At 59.9% G+C, this 19,037-nt stretch overlaps 1 protein-coding gene across 2 annotated transcripts in view; it reads left to right on the top strand.

Annotated features, from left to right (window-relative positions):
* The first annotated feature begins 2,399 nt into the window (after window positions 1-2,399).
* ADGRA1 (adhesion G protein-coupled receptor A1) overlaps window positions 2,400-19,037 on the top strand; it is a 34,757-nt gene continuing 18,119 nt past the window's right edge. The window contains exons 1-5 of one of the 2 annotated variants that reach the window (XM_025880111.2): window positions 2,400-2,782; window positions 3,408-3,610; window positions 11,302-11,429; window positions 12,737-12,860; window positions 17,110-17,255. In XM_025880111.2, the coding sequence (XP_025735896.2) occupies window positions 3,608-3,610; window positions 11,302-11,429; window positions 12,737-12,860; window positions 17,110-17,255 (401 nt within the window). In that variant the 5' untranslated portion in view covers window positions 2,400-2,782; window positions 3,408-3,607. The remainder of the gene's footprint in view (window positions 2,783-3,407; window positions 3,611-11,301; window positions 11,430-12,736; window positions 12,861-17,109; window positions 17,256-19,037) is intronic. The other variant, XM_073884687.1, reaches the window with a different exon arrangement.

The following is a 19,037-nucleotide window of genomic DNA, read 5'->3' as shown; positions in this document are numbered from 1 at the left end:
AGGAGGTCAGGGCTGGATGTCCAGAGGTCAACGTAGCCTCCCCCATGGGCAGAGGGCAGACCCACGCCAGCAGTGTGAGCCCTTCAGTGCGGAGGCCTAAACGCAGGATGTGCCAGAATAGCGGCCTTCCTGCAGGAAGCGGAGACTCGGTGCTGGAGGGGTCCCCACCTACAGAGAGACTCGTCCTGGACTGAACTGAGACACCCCACAGCAGGTGAGGGGCATGAGTTCTCGGCACGGTCAGAGGGCCCGCATCCAGGGATGACTTGTTTCATTCAGAAGACGAGACTTTGGTGCACTGGGAGGGACGAGGGGTATGGGACAACCGTCTCTTGTGGCCAGCCCCAAACTCCGCTCAGCCACGAGAGCAGGCTCAGGGTGAAGGGGCCTGAGGCTCACCTGGGCAAAGTCACCCCGAGGCCATGGGCACAATGTGAGGGCATGTCCCCCTACAAAGCACAGCGCCCGTGACTTCCAGAGTACAGTCATATCGAGTGGGTTCCCTCCAGGTTCTTCAAGCTGAAGACATTGTCTCGTTAGAGAGAAGATCTGAGGCTCTCCACAATGGCCGGTCACACTGAGCCCTGGACCCATCCCGTCCGCAGCTCTCCAGGTGGGACCAGGCAGGCGCCACAGCCCGGCAGCCAAGGGCGCCCGACTGCTCACACCTCTGTTTCCCCATCTCACAGGTGTTCGGCTCTGTGCGGCGTGCAGAGTGTTGCCGGCCATGTGCAAGGGGACAGCGACAGGTCTGTAGCAGATGCCCTTCCGTGGGCAGCCACGAGGCCAGGGCACCTGGGAGGCTGCAGGGGCATTGGCAGGGTGGCTGTGGGTGGGCAGGGGCAGCCCCACCTTCACCGGGGTCAACACTGGGATTCTGGGTGCAGCCCCCACTGGGTCCAGACCACAGAGTTCAGGTTCTGGATGTGCCTCCCCAGGGCCCCTGAAGCACCCAGGGTGCTGGCTAGAGGGGCTCCTCCAGGACCTCCAGGGCCAGGCCGGCCCCCACCCTCTGCCTCCCAGTAGCATCTCCTGTAAGTTCTCCCAGAAGCCATCTTTTCAGGATTCAAGAAGCCCCGGTTCAGGCCCTACAACCCCTGCTTTGAAGCCAGGGCCGATCACAGGCTCTTTGGGACACCACACAAGGTTGTGCACAGAGCGAGAGACCGCTGGTGACTGGTGGGGGCCACCAGCATACCCCCTCCTCCGTGCCCTTCCCACCACCCTGGGCATCTGTCCTTCTGTCATCTCCGGGCTGGGAGCCCCCAGAGGGTGGCAAGGACCTGACCTATGTTCACGTGGAGTCTTTATGGAGGGAACTGCAAATGGACAAGCCCCCTGGGGCCACCCCAGCTTGGAGGAGTCTGGGCAGAACCCCGAGCTCACAGTGGGCCTTCCTCCTTGCCGTACTCATCCAAACCACCAGCCAGGGCCCTCTCCCCTGGGGGAGCAATCCCAGGAAGCCAGAGTGAGTTGGGGCCTGAGGGAAGATGCCCACTGACACTCACTCTCTGGGCAATCAGAAAATCACTCCACCCTCTGGTTTCACGGCCCCTGCCTAAAGCCCAGGGCTCCTCACAGCAGCCCCCAGAAAAGCACCAGGAACACCCGTCTCAGAGGCAAGGTGCCACGGGTGAGAAAGCCAGGCCTGCAGAACGCCCCCCATTAATGCTTCATTCTTAATGATGCCCCCCAGAGTCCAGGCCCAGACCCTCCAGAATCTGGAGACTCTCCGAAGCAGGCACCCATGCTACGACCTTCCAGCCCAGAGGGAAGAGCATGGGTCTCCCCCGGGGGCTCAGAGTGCTGAACATGGTCCCCAGGTCCCCCAGCCACACCTGCCTGGGGGCACAGAGCTAGAAGTCCTGGCAGGGGTCCTGCTGGCCAGGCAGCCCACCCCCATCCCTGGGTCCCTGCCTGCCCTTCACCCCTCACCTCCCTTCTCAGCACCTGGCCCGTCACCAGGCTGGGGCCGGGACCCTGGATTGGGGCAGGGGCTCTCTCTGCGTGGCTGCAGCCCATCCCCACCCGCAGGATTTCCCTGCTTGTTCACGCTGGGACAGACGCATGTGGGCTCCCCTTGGGGTGGGCAATTTGCATTTAAGAATATTGTACTATAATGCCCATGAAAATTCCTCTGAAATCAATTTTCTTGCTCCCATTTCTGTGCCTGGAGCCCTCAACAGACACACATTTCCTTTAAAAATAAATAAAATAAAACCATCGGTCCTCCTTCCGCCTCCTTTCAGGGAGATGTTTTAATGTGAGTTGTCTGATTCTGTTGGAAGCGAAGGCGAAACCTGGTCGGTTGTCTCTTTAAATCGGCTCTGCGGTGTGCCAGGCGGCTGGCCGGCTGGCTGGGAAGAACCATTCCCGCCCTGCCGCAGGGAGCCGGGCCCCAGCGCCCGCCCGCCGCCACCATCAGCGCCTCCCCCATCCCCATGGTTACGGCTCCTGCTTCCCGGCCCTCGGCCCCCGGCTGTCGCCCGCCCTCCAAGCAGGCGCAGAGGCGCCTCGCAGTCCCCACGCCGAGTTCGGGAAGCCGCCTGCTGAGGATCGCATCGAATGTCTGCCGGTCCTGGCTCTGACTCATCCCCTCTGGTGCGGAGCCCGCGTCGCCACGGCCCGGCTGCGGTCCTGCAATCTGTTGATAACTCCACTTGCTAGCTCCAGCCCGCTGCCTCTCGGCATGGAAACCCATCCCCGAGGCCGGAGAACGCGCCACAGCTGGTCGGCACCGCGGACCACGGCGCTTCCGCTCCCGCAGCTTTTGCCAAAATAGGTGAGAAGTTGAGCTGCATCTCTCCGGGGCCGTGCGGTGGGTGGGCCCCGGTGGGGAGCCGCAGGATGTGGCAGGCGAGGTGGGAGCCCGCTGGCCCCAGGGTCCGTCCGTGCCCCCAGCCGCTGCTCAGCCTGGGTGCCAGCCTGGCTGGGGCGGTTCCTGCTGCCCCGGGTGCTGTTCCGGATGCAGATGCTGAATAACTTTGGGCTCCACGGGGGGCATGCAGCTACAGCCCGAGGTGGGCGTCTGGGGGGCCACGGCGGCCCCCGCATCTGCCGGCCCCGCTCGGGCTGCTTCTTAGGAGGGGGATCCAAGGTCTGCTCAGTGCTCCTGACGGAACCTGACAGACATGTTGCGAGGCTCTGAGCAGCCAGAACGCTGGGCTGAGCTGCTCGCACCGGGCGGCCAGTGGGGAGAAGGCAGTGCTCCCAGGAGGGCAGCGTCAGGCTCTGCACGTCCGGCTTGAGGTTCCCAGGCCAGCACACAGCCTCTGTGTGCCCCGGGCGACCAAGCCCCAAGCCAGACGCTCCAACAGGCTGACCGGCTGGGATGGCCGCGTGGGGTCAGCCCCGGGCTGAGGCCAGGGAACCTTCCACCCTGCCCTGACCCTGCCCTGTCTTCACAGATGGGGACAGACTCTTGACCCTCACCTGCCTCACCGTCACCCTGAGGCACCTGGCCCACGGCTCAACCCCACAGCCGCTGTGTGGGACCTTGACCTTCGGGATGGCCATGGAGGCCAGCGGGGAAGAGGGTGCCACATAATCGGCTCGGCGGCGACCCCACTCCGTCAGGCACTCACGCTGCAGGAGCTTGGCAGGGCTCATGGTGAGTACGTGCCCCCAGCGGGCAGCAGGGCCCAGCCACACTGAGGGCAGCCACCCCTGTTCATGGGGTGACCGCGTGGTCAGTTAGCAGCATTGGGCCCCTGGTCTCCAGGGCTGCCGGCTGGCAGCTCGGCTGAGGATCATACTAATTAGCAGGAGTGCCGCAATGTGGAGCCATGTAATCAGGGGAGGAGACGGTGTCCTGCATCCCTCCCCCAGGGCTCAGGTCCAGGACCCGTGAGACCTCCTCCGGCCCCTGGCGGGGGTCCCCGCCCCTCTGGTCTGAGGTAGTCATGTGGCCTTCCCACTGCAGCCCCACCAGCCCCTTCCCCTCAGAAAGTTGGCTGAACAGCAGGGAGACGTGGGGGGCTTCGGCAGCACGCACGGCAGTCAGGGAGGACAGTTCTCTCGCCAGAAGAGGGGGCACGGCGGCTGTCAGCGGCAAGCCGTCCCTAACGGGGACTTGGTGTGAAGGCTCGTGCAGCTTCGGCGTGGTTGCTGCCAGCTTGGATTCCGGGAAGGCTGGTGGCCGAGTAAATAATGCATTGTGTGTGTTTGTGAAGCAGCGGAGGGCCCGGAGCGCGTGCAGGGAATGCCAATGGCCCCGGGACACGTGGCCGGCAGCGGCCGTGGCTCGGACGCCAGCAATGAGTCAAATGCACACCCGATCGTCTGCTTCCTAAGGGGGGGTCTGTCTGAGTCACTTGTTGGTTTCCTTCCTGTTCTGTTCGAGACGCCCAAACAAGGTCGGTGCTTGTTGCCAAGACTCAGCATCGTCCACACCGCTGCTCCAAGCCTCACTGGCCAGGAGGATGCCAGACACCCTAGAGGTTGTGCATTCAGGCAGCTCCTCGGGAGGCCGCCAGCCTGGACAGGTCCCTGGCTTCTTAAGGGACCGCCTGTGGCCCCGAGGTGTCTTGCGCGACATGCCTGGGGCCTCTAGGTCGGCCTGTTTCTCAGGTTTTCATCCTCAGGTTAGAGCCTTATTTGCAAAAGGGAACCTGTTGTCAGCAGACAGAGGGTGAACCAGGAGGCTGGGGGCAGGGGCGGGACCCCTGTGCCTAAGCCGGCAGCCCGGGTGCCTCTTCCTACCTGACCCCGGCCCTTCCAAGCAGGTCTGCCCTGCATCCCATCCCCGACCACTGCGTCCACATGCAGTGCTGCCCTCAGTCCCAGCCACTGGACACTGGCCCAGTCCAGGACCGTGAAGACTGGTGGGTTAGGCTGCGTGGAGGGTTTAGAATCTCAGCAGTTTGTTGGTTTTTTATTCTTAACAAATAACATGTTCACTGGAGAGTCTCCAAAAGAAATGTAGACCTAGCCCCCTCTGGGGCAGCTCTGGGGCAAGCACTTCTCCTCGTGCATCCCCGAGGCTGCCGTGTAGACGCCTGGGTGTCTTCACCCCAGGGGCCCAGGCGATGCGAGGACAAAGACCAGAGGCTGTGGCCAGCAGGTGGCCCGAACCTGCCCACCCCACACTGCTACACTCACACCACCTGCGAGGCACCTGCCATTGGCTGGCGGTCGGCTTCCCTGACACCTGAGGTCGGCAATCAGCCTTACGGCTCCTGAGTGTGATGATACGCGGTCTCCTGGAGGCACCTCTGGGGCCATGCTGACACTCACGTTGCACTGAGGGCCCTGTCCTCCCTTCTGGATGTGCGCCCCACCTGTCCTCGGCACTCTGACCATGAATGCACACAGAGCCGGATACTCCCCTGCGGGGCCTGCCGAACCCAGGCCACCATCACTGCTGTTAGCAAACAAAAGTGGACGTGTATGTGCGGTGGCCTGTTAGTGTTCAAATTCAAGCAGCGACCAAAATGTGTGTTCGTTTGCACTCCGTGATCTTCTGGGATCTTCACACTTACCTCCCCAAGGGAACACAGTGACAGGCATTGGAAGAGAGTAAGAAGTTGTCCAAAGTTGTGCACATTCTCCCTGTTTCCTTTCAGAGCATAGGTCTAGTGGTTTGCCTGAGGAGCAGTGTGGTCACTGTGAGGGAGGCCATGTTCATTCTGCACAAGTGCTATCTTCCCAGCCACAGCTCCCGTGGCTGATGAGGCGTGGCAGGACTCCTCTGATCATTGGGACATCAAGTGGATCTGAGAGGAAAAGACTGCCCGCTCGCTAATGTTGAAACTGAGAGGGAGAGACCCCACTTTGGTGGCTTCTCTTTGATGTGGCCCAGACCCAGCAGGTGCCAGCAGCAGCCGAGAACCCTGCAGAGCCCCCACTCGCTCTGAACTCGGGGCTGACCTCAGTGTCAGTGAAGACTATCCTTTGCCACGTCCAGCAGGGGTTGGAAGCTGGGACAGGGTAAAAAGCAAGGCCTACCCCGTTGTGCTTGGAGTGCAGGATCCCCAAAGACACAGCATGCTCAGGACACCCCTTTTCTGCACATAAGCATCCCACATTAAAAAGGCAACAATGGAATTAAAACCCCTGAAAAGAATAGGGGTAGATGCAGGGTGGAGATGTGGAAACCTGGTGGTGCCTGCTGCCCTGCTGAGCAGGCAGGGGTCAGGGAGGTCGCACCTGAGCCGGTCAGGACCCAGCCTGACCTGTGTGCATGCCACAGCTCATCTAGGCTGCACCCTGACAACCCCAGCAGGCCACACAAGGTGTCTGTGGCACCTGCAAGCACCTGCACGCACCTGCACGCACCTACACACACCTGCAAGCACCTGCACGCACCTGCACTCACCTGCACACACCTGCACTCACCTGCACGCACCTGCAAGCACCTGCATGCACCTGCACTCACCTGCACGCACCTGCACTCACCTGCACGCACCTGCAAGCACCTGCATGCACCTGCACTCACCTGCATGCACCTACAAGCACCTGCAAGCGCCTGCACGCACCTGCACGCTCCTGAACGCACTGTACGCACCTGCACGCACCTACAAGCACCTGCACGCACTGCATGCACCTGCACACAGCTGCAAGGATTTGCACACATCTGTAGGCACCTGCACGAACCTGCACACGCCCAGAACCCCACCAGTTCTCCCCTGTGCTACTCTTCATTCAGCCTCATACTTAAATTTCTAAAAATTTACGAGCTTACCTTCATCCCAGAAATGGAGACTGTGTCACCCCCAATACTCCCCTGAATGTTAACCCCTGAGGCCGGTAACCCTAGGTCAGCAGGAGTCCCTGTGCTATTTCCCGCACACCCTGCCAAGAGAAAAATGTAACAAACTGTACAAATGTGATGTCCAATTAGGGTAATTTGTGCTCCGAATGAATAAATTACTTACCTTTTGCCTCTGCCTTTCCCCTGGGACACTTTCACAGAAGGCTGACAGATCGATGAGATGCAATGATCATTAAAAACACAGACAAGGGACGTCGGGGACTAATAATGAGATCCGTCTCAGTCGGTACAGAACAGAGGCGGAGGGGGACGCCAAGGACCATCTGCATCTCCCGGGTGGAAGAGGCCACTTTCCTACGCGCCCCCTTCTGGCAAAATGGCCCCGTCTTGATCAAACCACTGACACCTGACATAATACCACCTTGCTCTTTCTTCTTGTCTCTCTCTCTTAACATCCAAGTTGATTTATTTGTAGAACATACCAAAGAGGATACATCCAACTAAAATAATAATGAAACATAAGAGGAAGGTAAGCCTCAAGAAAAGGGAAAATACAAGCAAACCACAGGCGAGCGCGCCCAGCCTCCAGGCTCCACGGAGAACCCAGGCCAGCCCGTGGAAGATGGAAGCCCGGATTTCCCAGCAGGAGAGACATCTTCTTGAGGGTAGGGCAGAGCAGTGAGCGGCGATCGCGGGCTGGGGGCCACAGCAGCAGGATGGGCTCTTGACTGAGCCCAGCCTCTCCGATGTGAGGTCCATGCTGGTCCCAAGGCACTTGAGGGACCGGTCCCGGGGAGGCAGCCCCACATGTCACAAGGATCTTATCTGTGGGACGCTTGCAAATTCCTCCAGGAGGAACTCGTACACGTGTGAACTTTAAAATATAGAATAATATCTCCCTTTTGCATTACCTACTTTGAATTTTAAATGTCACCTCTAAAAATGTAGAAAGGCACAGTTGATAACTAACTTGGAGGAAAAAAATAGGAGGCCGAATGGATTTGAAGCTCTGTTTCTTATAAAATGCACATTGTTGGTGCAACTACTCCAGAGCTCAGAAATCCTGCCCCCCCCCCCCCGCCGCTGCCTCAAAACCAGGCTCTCGGATGAGAAAACGCCCCTGAAGCGGGGTGACCTCGGCGATGTGTGCTGGCCTGGGCACCGTTCTCAGGAAACACTGCGTCTTGAGCTGACACCCTGATGCACTTGCCTGTGGCAGGAACGAGGTCTGATTTCCCACTGGCTTAGCAGAAAGGGGTTGGGGTGTGTGGATAAGACTTGGCAGATAGGATGCCCTTAGGCGTGAGTTCTCTGGTGCAGGTCCTGGGCGCCAGGCACACTGCTCCAACTCTGGGATGCTGCGTGGGGACACGGGGCACCAGGCATCACGGCAGACTCTGCTTTAGGATGCGCGGGCTGTCATTCCCAGCCCCTCTCTACCCGCCACCCCTGCCCCTGCCCCCAACAGGAAGGTGCGGGCCTTTGGGGGAGTGGTGACAACACCCCAAGAAAGGCCATGAAAGGACTGGGAGTCCCACCTCGGGCCTCAACCCGAGTCGGGCTCCGCACACAGGAACCCTGTCCCAGCAGCCAGGGGGCTCCAGGTCAAGAGTGTCAGAGTTTTCAGACCCCAGGTTAAAAGCCATTGTCTCTGGGAGAAGAACAAATGACACACACGAGAGCCTGGGCCATCTCTGGGGCGCTGACTTCCTACAGTCGGCCGGGCCGCTCTCCACCTGTCAGCAGCAGACGGTTTCAGAAGAAACGGCGGTGAGAAGTTAATTACATATCAGGACTTGACCAGGAAAACTTGTTTTCCTAGACTTTTGCCATGGTTTACAATTGTCAGGACGCTGGTGCCGGCTGATGGTGAGCTCTCCGGCACCACAGGGAGCGCTCCAGAAGTTGGGGCGGCAGGGAAGGGTGCGTGAGCGCTTCCAGCAGCCGGCACATCCTGGGGAGCCGAGCGAGCCCCAGGGAGACAGACAAGCTGGGCTGTGACTTCCTGGCTCTCAGCAACAGATAGCTGTGTCCCGCGTCACGGAAACCTGTCCTTGCGTTGCAGGATGGAGAGCCCGGCAGGCACCCGCCACGGCCACAAAGGCCCCGGGCGACGTGCGTGCCCTGGTGCGAAGCCTCCGTTGGGTGTGGGTGTAGAGACTGGGACGGGCCCAGCTGTATCCACTAGTCCCGGGGGGCCTGCGGCCGTGGCGTCCCTGTCACCTTGAAGCCGGCATCCTCTGGCTGTCTGCGCTCCTGAGCTCAGGATTTCGTGGGAATTGGGGCCGCGTGTGCAGCGTGGGTCCTGCTGAAACCCCCGTCATCTGGATGGGAGTCGTTGGTGCTCTGTGCACGTCCACACCTGCCCTTCAGGCTTCCTGGCCCGTGGACAGTCAGGACGGTATGGGGGCCCCCATAGGGTCCAGCCTACAGCCTACCACGAGACACGGTGCTCCTCCTTTGGTTACATCTGGCCAGCTGCTGGGTCAGGGGTGATACTTCCGGCTTTGATAGTCAGCTAGTCCTTCAGCAGTGACAATGGGAGGAGTGCCTTGGTGTCCAGGTCACTCGGCACCTTTCCCTTGGTGACAGGATTCCATCTGCTGTTGCCATGACAGCAGAGAGGTCTCCTTGGAAAGTCCCTGGGCAGAGCAAGATCAGGGTGCAGAGGCCACGGCTGGACACCAGGGTGGCCCTTGGCTGTCCCTGGAAGTCCCTCTGAGGAATCTGACCTTCCCTGACTGGCCAGGGCCTCGTCTTTGCTGACAAGAACTGATCCACCAAGAAAGGAAGCAGCTCGAGCTCTTGGACACACTGCCTTCCCGGCCGTGGCGAGGCCAAGGGCCCTTCAAGGGCATTTCTGTCCTTTTCCCGCATGACTCAGTCTGGGCACCATCCTGGAGGAGCACCGGCTGCTTCCTGCTGTCCCAACCGCCCAGGGAGGAGCCCATCGCACACCCAGAGCCCGTGTTAGCGCGGGTGGTGGTGCATCCGCCTTGGGCACTGCTGGCAAGGCTGCAGACCCACCAGCCTGGTGTCACAGCAGGGCAGCTCAGTGAGGTCTCACAGGGGACGCCCAGGCAGCCCTCTGTGGGCACTAGCCCCCATCTGCCTTCCCCAAGCCGGGCAGGTCCTGGCGGCCATGGGAGCAGAGCGTGTGGCTCAGAGCATGAGCTGAGGGGTCAAGAAAGGGTTTCACCCTCTGACCTGGAAAGTGGGAACAAGAGCAGTCACCTAATGGGGTGTATCCGTCAGCTATGGTGACCGCAACCAGTACCCGGTGTGGGGGGTGGCTGGAACCAGCACCTGGGGGCAGGGGGTGGAGAGAGGCTGGAACCAGCACCCGGGAGCGGGATGGGGGAAGAGGGGGCCGTAACCAGCACCCCAGGGTGCAGGGCAGCCATAACCAGCGCCCCAGGCAGAGCAGGTTAAAATACAGAACTGTCTGTCAGTCCTGGAGCCTGGAAGCCCAAGGTCAAGGTGTCACAGGATTGTTTCTCCTGAAGACACCGTCCTGGACGTGTGGACAGCCGCCTGCTCGCCGTGTCCTCCAGTGACTCTCCCTCTGGGCAGGTTGTGCCCTAGTCTCCCTCTTATGAGGAGGTGGGTCCTATTGAACCGGGCCTCACCCTATGACCTCTCATGACCTTAGTCACCCCCATAAAGGCCCGCCCCACTGCAGTCACGTGGGGTATGAGGACTCCAACCCCCGAATTGTAGGGATAGGTTTCAGTCCACAGCAGGGTTTCCCTGTGACTCGGTGAGTTACAACACATGAAGGGTCTGGAACATTGCTCAGTGCATGTCAGAGGTCAGAGGTCTGAGGTGCATGAGGCCAGGGCTCCCGTCGGCGCCTCCACAGCCTGCACAGCAGGGGAGGGTCTGTACCCTTGGGGCCCTCTCCTCCAGCACGCAGAAATCACCAGACTTGGTTGCTGGGTGCCCGGCGGGCTGTGCGAGGCCAGCCCGCATGGCGCTGGGCTCTGCTGCCGCGTTTTCTGTTGGCGGCTCGGGAACCTGGTCCCGGGGCAGGTGAATCTCGGGCCTGCCTATGCCGACACCATGGGAGCTCCCGTCACCAGTCTGATGGACAAAAAGACAAACCTCCCTCAGCTCCCATGTCCAGCCAGGAGTCTTGCCCCTCAGCTTCACGTCCCTGTGGGAAACGCGTTCCCCCTGGACCTCCGGCCTTTGCCCCTGGGCTGCGATGCTCTCCAGAGGGCCTCGGGGCCACACCATCCCATCAGAGCAACTGCTCTTTCTGCAGGACTGGAGTTGGCTCCAGGGGCATGACCCGGAATTCTCCTGGGAGATACTGCAGAGCAGAATCTCCGTGTGCCTGAGGCTGGGAAGTGGGGCTGGGGGCGTTTGCTGCGGTCGCTGGCTCTCTGCACAGCTCTGTACAGACCCTCATGGCGTCTGCGGCCCTCAGATAGGTGCATTCCCAGGAAGTAGGGCACCCGCCACAGACCTCTGCTCGACTCCACAGATGCCCCAGTGGCTTACAGGGGAGGGGCCAGACATGGGGCTCCAGGCAGCTCTGCCAGGTGCGTGGTTCCTGCTCACACGGTCTGCTGTGTTCTTCCCAGGATTTGAAGACCGCCCTCTCCCCGTCCCAGTACCCGGGGGAGTTCCTGCACCCCGTGGTATACGCTTGCACCGCCGTCATGCTGCTTTGCCTCCTCACCTCTGTCGTCACCTACATCGTGCACCAGAAGTAAGGCCCCACTTTGCCTCAAGATCGCACGCTTTCACTGTCAGACGCCAGCCCCACAGTGAGACCGACCCTCACGTAGCAGGAAGTCCCTGGAAGGCAGCTCATAGATCACCTGCCTAGCACCAGGGTGGCCCTGGCTGCAGCCGAGGTGGCCGAGGGCTCAGGGACCGCCGTGCCCTGCCGCTCTAGGCCTCCATCAGGGTCTTCTCACAGTGGCCTCTGTGTTCTTATCCATCAGGTAAAATAGGTTCTTCCTCCAATGGCCCAGCGTCAGTTCAGGTGCTCCAAGAGCCCACATCTTTGGGAAGTTAACAGTAGCTGCCAGAACCCTCACACACCTTCGCATTGTGCCTTTTAATCTGGTGGGGGAGGGGGGCCTCGTTGTTTTTCTTCTGAGCTTGTTTCCTAGCCACCTCTACCTGCAAGGGGGGATGACCTGGGTGTGTCTGCATCACTTGCAAATGCACTGGGAAATGTGAGGAGGGGTCTCTGTCCTGGTCAGGGTCAAGCCCAGAATCAAAGTCATGAGCAAAGCCTAGACTGTGGCCGTAACCACAGTGATAAAAAGAGGCTTGGGCCTGTCCAAGGCCACGGTCATGGGGTGAGGCTTGGGCCTGTCCAAGGCCACGGTCATGGGGTGAGGCTTGGGCATGTCCAAGGCCACGGTCATGGGGTGAGGCTTGGGCGTGTCCAAGGCCACGGTCATGGGGTGAGGCTTGGGCGTGTCCAAGGCCACGGTCACGGGGAGGGGGTTTGGGCGTGTCCAAGGCCATGGCCGTGGGGAGGGGCTGAGCAATCCTTGTCATGGCGATAGCCAGAGTGAGGCCTGGTCGTGGAGACGGTCACAGCTGCAGACAACATCCTAGCCCAGGAACAAACTTGGCTACAGCAGAGTCTTGAAGTACCAGACATCTGCACAGAGAGGGAAGAACTCCGTCCTGGGAACCAGGAGGTGTGGCGGGGGGTCCCTCCCACCCTCTGTCTCTGTGACCAGACAAGCCACAGAGTCTCAGGGCTTCAACGTCAGCATCTGGCCAATGACCAGGTTCAAGACTTCTCAAAACCCTTCCAGTCAGAGCATTCCAGATTGATTTAACACAAAACATCCAACAGCCACACACTAAGGGTGGATTCAGCATGCCCCTATGTCTTTCCCTCCACCTGGTCCTTTGGGTGTGCTCCCCCAAACCCCACTCAGTCACACCTTGGTGGTCTTCAGCTCAGTCCCCGGGTGGACAGAGCATGGATTTGGCTAAGGGGGCTCACCTGCACGCCAGGTCCTGAGGGGAAATCTCCATTTCCCATAGCACCATCCGGATCAGCCGGAAAGGCCGGCACACGCTCCTGAATTTCTGCTTCCACGCGGCTCTGACCTTCACAGTGTTTGCCGGCGGCATCAACCGCACCAAGTACCCGATCCTGTGCCAGGCGGTGAGTGCTGCCCGTGTCCTCGTTTTGTTACAAGATGTGAAGTGTTTATCTGCCCTGCTTCCAAAGGGGAAATCTGTGATCATTGTCTTGTTTATGAAATAACACCGGAGTATTTGTCCCGATGCATCTCCCAGAGGGAACCATTCAACGTCCTGGGCGCCTATACCATGGCCTCTCCCTCATGTGAGGCCCATTGTTTTGCTCAGCACTGGATCCTGTCAGAGAATTTGTTTTCCACTTGACCAGCTAACTGGACGTTCACTGTCCGGCAAACGGTGCTGGTCCCGGGAATAGGGGTGGGAGCTGCCCTCCCACAGAGACTGGTAGGGCAGGAGCATGGAGATGGGGCCACCTGCTGCCCCACCCCTGGCCAGGTAAGAATCCACAGATGCTGATGCCAAGGCTCTGGCACCAGCAAGTGGCCAGGGAGTCCTGGCCACAGAGGCCCAGCCCCCACGTGGAACCGCGGCAGACCTCACGACCTCACTCTGGAAGGTTCTGCTCCCCTCTCAGGTAAAAGAGGGGCTTCAGAGCATCGCAGCATTGAGAACAAGTCACCAAAGGGTCTTCTTCCCTCCCTGTGGCCTCACCTGGCTTTTCTTTAAAAAGGGGGAACTACCCATTGGTTCTGACAGAGCTCAGAAGAGGCCATTCCCCCAGTGGTCAGCCTGGTTCCCTGTTTTACCGAGTGTGGCCCAGGCCCAGGAGAGGAGGCTCCAAACCCAAGTTTCTCCACGCACTCCTCCAGCTCCTTGCCCAGCCCCCCTGCTCATTCATGGCCCCAGCTCAGCCCAGCTGGACAGTGACCTCTATGTGAACAGTGACGTCCAGGTAGAGTTTCCTCCAATGCGAACAGTGGCCTCCAGGGTGGACAGTCTCCTCCAGATGGACAGTGACCCCCAGGTGAATAGTCCCCTCCAGATAGACAGTGACCTCCAAGGTGGACAGTCCCCTCCAGATGGACAGTGACTTCCAGAGTCGACAGTGATCTCCAGGCAAACGGTCCCTTCCAGATGGACAGTGACCTCCAGGTGAATGGTCCCCTCTAGATGAACAGTGACCTTCAGGTGCACGGTCCCCTCCAGTGCCCAGGCAGGAGCTGGATAGGGGCTGCCCCATGGACTGAAGAGCATCTTACCAAGGACTCACCTCTTGGGTTTCTGCCATTGGGGGTGTGTGACTGCCTGGGCCACATGGAGTGAGGCTCTTGACCTGGCGTCCACGAGCTGTCATGTTGCTCCCTTACAGCCTTTGTTCTGTGAATTCAACATTTATTGATGGCTGTGGGAGCCGCCGGGGCCTAATTACCTGACACTCGGGGGCACCAGCACTGACCTTGATTACAAGATGACCTGTCTCCTGCACAGATGGCGGACGACTCCCCCCGGGTGAGAGGCTGCTCCTGCAGGGGGGCCCTCAGGAAGAACCGGGCGGTGAGATCCTGCTCCGGAGCCCTGGCACCGGCAGGCCGGCATGCTTGCCCTAAAAACCGGGAACTTTCCCCGTGCTCCAGCCCCGATGGGGACTCCTGGCGGCCGGGTGTCCTCACAGCATCTGAGGCCCAGCCGGTTAGCCGGGTAGACACCCTAGCAACGGCACAGGCCTGGGCAGGTCCAGAGAGGCAAGGTCTATAGAGATGACATTAGTATGAGATATGGTTGATTGTCTTGTGGTGACAACCCTCAGGCCCCCCGTTGGAGGGGCCAGTCGATGAGCTCTGGAGTAGGTGCCACCCTGACCTCCCAACTACATCTCCACAAGGTGGCAGGGGCATGACTCCTTCACTCATTCATTTGCAAGCATGCATCGGGCCCTGACCCACCTTAGGGAGCAAAGCCACTCGAGCCCTGGCTGGGCTGTCCTGCTCTCCAGCAGGCAAAAGGAGGGACAGAGGACCATGTGCTGAGGCCCAGGTGAGGGAATGGGGGGCCGGCCAGCCCTCAGGGTCACTCTCCCTGGGACTCCCCCGACGTTTCTGGAATGCAGGCGTGTGCTTTGCAGACACTGACAGAGCGTCGGTTACTATTACGGAGGCTACTCCTAGCTCACCCAGCATGCCCGGCTCTGCCCACTACTCGCTGGAGAGGAGTCAGGCCCGAGGAGGTGCAGCTGGACCACCAGGGCATCAGAAGAAGGGATAGTGAGCTTTAATGTGTTGATGTGACTGGTCATGGGGCCAACATCTGGTCAGACATCACTCTGGGGGCGTGTGTGCTGGTGCCCTCCCCATTGTGGGGCTCGTCCACTCCCCTGGGGGCCTAGGGACAATGGCAGAGGAGGGAGGGATGCTCTCTGCCTGTCCAGGATGGGACATCAGTGTCCAGCCCCTGGACTCAGCTCTCCTGGGCTTCCGGCTTACCCACCACAGATATCAGACATCTCAGCTCCCACATCTCTGTGAGCCAATTCATCCTAGCAAACGTGGTTTTCCCCTGGTGGGCAACTAGGCCTGCCCCGCCCTGACAAGGGACAACTCACCAACACCCTGGCGCCTGAACACGGGATGCCCTGGACCACTTCCCCTGTCCAAGTGTGGCTCGGACTCAGGGTAAGATGATGCACAGCACGTGGCCCGGAGGTCTGGTCGGCTGGAGAACAGATGGTTGCTGTGGCAACAAGATGACCGGGAGTCTCATTAAGGTCCTAAGTGACATCATGAACACAAAGAGCCGGCCACTGGTGGTCCCCCATGATAATGTGAGGCAGCGGCAGCGCTGGCCCTGGGTCGGCTGTGTGACGGCCAGTGGCTGCCTCCTTCCCAGGATGGCCGCAGTGTGGTCTGGCAGCCAGGGCGGGGTCCCTATGACCTCTCCCTGTGTCCAGCCTAGAGGGGGTGTCTAGGAGGCAGAACACCATCCGGGAGAGGCTCCGAGCAGCCGGACAGCCGCGGAACCAGCGCCCCCACCCCGACCCCGAAGGTCCTCTGAGGACTTCCGACTGTTCCTGTTCTTCAGTGACGGCAGCCACACTGCTGTCCCTGAACAGAGAGACTGACCACCCTTCCATCGAGGGCCAGGCAGACGTGGCCCCTTTCTCTCTCTGGTTCAGGTGCAGAGGGTGCTCACCCCCCAGCTCCCCGGCCAGGCTGAGGAAAAGGTTGGGCTTGCCACGTGCGTGCAGCGAGCCCACCTGAAACCACAGACAGCTCTGGGGTTCCCACCCCACCCACCCCGTTCTCATCGATTATTCTTTTTTTTTAAGATTTTATTTATTTATTTGAGAGAGAGAATGAGAGAGAGAGAGCATGAGAGGGGGGGGGGGTCAGAGGGAGAAGCAGACTCCCTGCTGAGCAGGGAGCCCGACGCGGGACTCGATCCCGGGACTCCAGGATCATGACCTGAGCCGAAGGCAGTCGCCCAACCGACTGAGCCACCCAGGCGCCCCTCATCGATTATTCTAGAGCTTTCTAAGAAGTGAAAATTGAACTCTGGATTTGATAAATCATTATAATGCAATGTTAGCTTTATTCAGAGAATCTCTGTATTCCTTAAACATCTATGCCTTTTCCAATTACAGCCGTAATTTACTTGTCTTTGTGAAATGTCAGGTTATTGCTTCATAGGTAACCAGGTGGAGACCAAGGAGGGGAAAGCATCATTAGCTAAGGAAGTAAGTGCAGCCAGGGACCAACTTGGGCAGCTGCTGATAGCAATGAGCAGCTCGGCCTTGTGGGGAGTGGACTTCAGCCTCTGATCCTGAAAGTGTTTTATGTCATACACACCCCCCAACACCAGCCTAGTGGGGAGACCCCACTGCAGGACCGCCCTGCCCTTCACTTGGTGACAACTGTGTGGGGCCGAGCCCAGAGGAAGTCCTCCCTGGAGCCCTTAGGGTCCCACGTCTGGGCCACGCTGACCCTAGGTACATGTGCACAGGCCCATGTGTAGGCACGGTGTGCATGCTGCTGAGGGGCACGTATATGGTCAGCCTCACGTGGACCGCCCCAGGGCTATTGTGTGCACAGGCCCATGTGCTCCCCGGCACCATCTCTCCAGAGGACAGCAAAGCTAACCAGTGCCAGAGCCTTTGCTGCCTACATACCTCCCTGTGAAGGGGGACATCTGCCCTGAGTGGGGACCCCACATGGCCTCCTGCTGGTCTCATTCCCTGTCACTATCGAGCTGCCTCCTGAAAAAGCAAAGGGAGAGGGAGGGCTCAGACCCAGGCCTTGGGGAACTCGCAATGTCCAAAGGCAGCACACCGGGGGAGATGGCCCATGGAGGTGTAGCTGAGCAGCTTCTCCCCGCAGGTGGGCATCCTGCTGCACTACTCCACACTGACCACGATGCTGTGGATCGGGGTGACCGCCAGGAACATCTACAAGCAGGTGACCAAGAAGGCCCCACCGTGCCCGAGCGCAGACCAACCGCCATACCCCAAGCAGCCCCTGCTCAGGTACCCGAGCACACACGTGCCTGGCCACCCGTCCACCACACCGGTTCTGGGCTACCTTCCGGGGGTCTCACCAAACTGGTTCACAGGGAAACTTGGGGTCCAAGGACGAGCCAACCTGCACAGGTGGCCAGGGTTGGGGCGGGGCACTGAGGGCAGGGTGGGGTGCCAGAGATGGGATGTCGGGGTGCTCGGGTAGAGCGGTGTGCTGGGGGCTGGAGCCACAGGTGAGGGGGCCAGAGTGCCCCTCTGCCTGCTGGGCGCGTCTCTTTGTGACTGAGCTCCACACCACAAGGGGCTACAGTGGAGACAGCTCTGGGCGGTGGATCCGTGCTCCGGCCTTGGCTGCGGTTCATTCGTGGGTCTCACTGAGCTGAGGCACCTACTCATTAGCTGGGAGAAACTGAGGCGGTTCAGTCACCAATCCCAAGGTGGCCACGTGGCCTGGGCCTTTCAAGGCTGGGTGGCAGGTGGGTTTGGAGACTGTTACTTGGTCAAGCTGGGAGGGTTCAGAGTGAGCAGGTGGTCCCTGTGAGGGGCAGATGATGCCACTGTTAGGCTGTGGCCTGGGCCCTGGGTCATGGACACGCAGGCCCTTGGACTGAACTCTGTCCAGGTCCAAATTTGAAGGGCCATCAGGGAATACCTCAGTGCACCTAAAACTCATCAGAAGAACTCATTTTGAGGCAGATAAAACAATGCCCTGTGTTGTTTAATAAATAAGGTGACCTACACCAGAGGTATTTCTGACCCTGAGTTTCTGGAGCTAGCAGACCCGTTGCCACACACCTAGCAGGGCCCATGGCACTCTGCTGACGTGGGCCAGGGAGGCGGGGTGTCCATACCTCGTTCTTCTTGCCAGGGAGGCCCTGTTCCCTAGGGTTTAAGAATCACTCTCAGAATGAATGTCCTGGTCTGTAATTGGTTGAAAAGCTGCCTGGCTTTTTGAAGAATGACATGGCAGCTGCAGAATATTCTGGAGCCTTCTTCCCTGATGGTGTCACATGCGCATAATGAACCAGACTCCCAGGTGCCTCAGGGAGCAGTGGGCCCCCGGCCTCAGAGGGCATGTGTCCCAAGGGCTATGGGCTCTGTGGGCATGTGCCCCATGGGCTGTGGGCTCCATGGACATGTGCCCCATGGGCTGAAGCCCAATGGGCATGTGCCCCATGGGCTGTGGGCTCCAGGCTCCATGGGCCTGTGTCCCGTGGGCTCCGTGGGCATGTGTCCTGTGGGCTGTGGGCTCCATGGGCATGTGCCCCGTGGGCTTTGGGCTCCATGGGCGTGTGTCCCTTGGGCTGTGGGCTCCATGGGCATGTGCACCTAAAACTCGTCAGTGGGCTGTGGCCTCCAGGCTCCGTGGGTCTGTGTCCTGTGGGCTGTGGGCTCCATGAGCATGTGTCCTGTGGGCTGTGGGCTCTGTGGGCACGTGCCCCATGGGCTGTGTGCCCCGTGGACATGTGCCCCGTGGGCTGTGGCCTCATGGGCATGTGTCCCTTGGGGTGTGGTCTCCAGGCTCTGTAGGTATGTGTTCCGTGGGCTGTGGCTTCATGGGCATGTGTCCTGTGGGCTCCATGGGTATGTGTTCCATGGGCTATGGGCTCTGTGGGCATGTGTCCCTTAGGCTGTGGGCTCCATGGGCATATGCACCTAAAACTCGTCAGTGGCTGTCCTGTGGGCTGTGGGCTCCAGGCTCCATGGGCCTGTGTCCTGTGGGCTGTGGGCTCTATGGGCATGTGTCCCGTGGGCTGTGGGCTCCGTGGGCTCCGTGGGCATGTGTCCTGC

Source organism: Callorhinus ursinus, unplaced genomic scaffold (genome assembly GCF_003265705.2).
Source record: "Callorhinus ursinus isolate GAN/ISIS: 27379988/994484 unplaced genomic scaffold, GSC_fseal_2.0 scaffold58, whole genome shotgun sequence".
In the NCBI taxonomy this organism is placed as follows: Eukaryota; Metazoa; Chordata; class Mammalia; order Carnivora; family Otariidae; genus Callorhinus; species Callorhinus ursinus.
The sequence above is the reverse complement of the archived record's forward strand: the minus strand, read 5'-3'. Positions and strand labels throughout refer to the sequence as shown.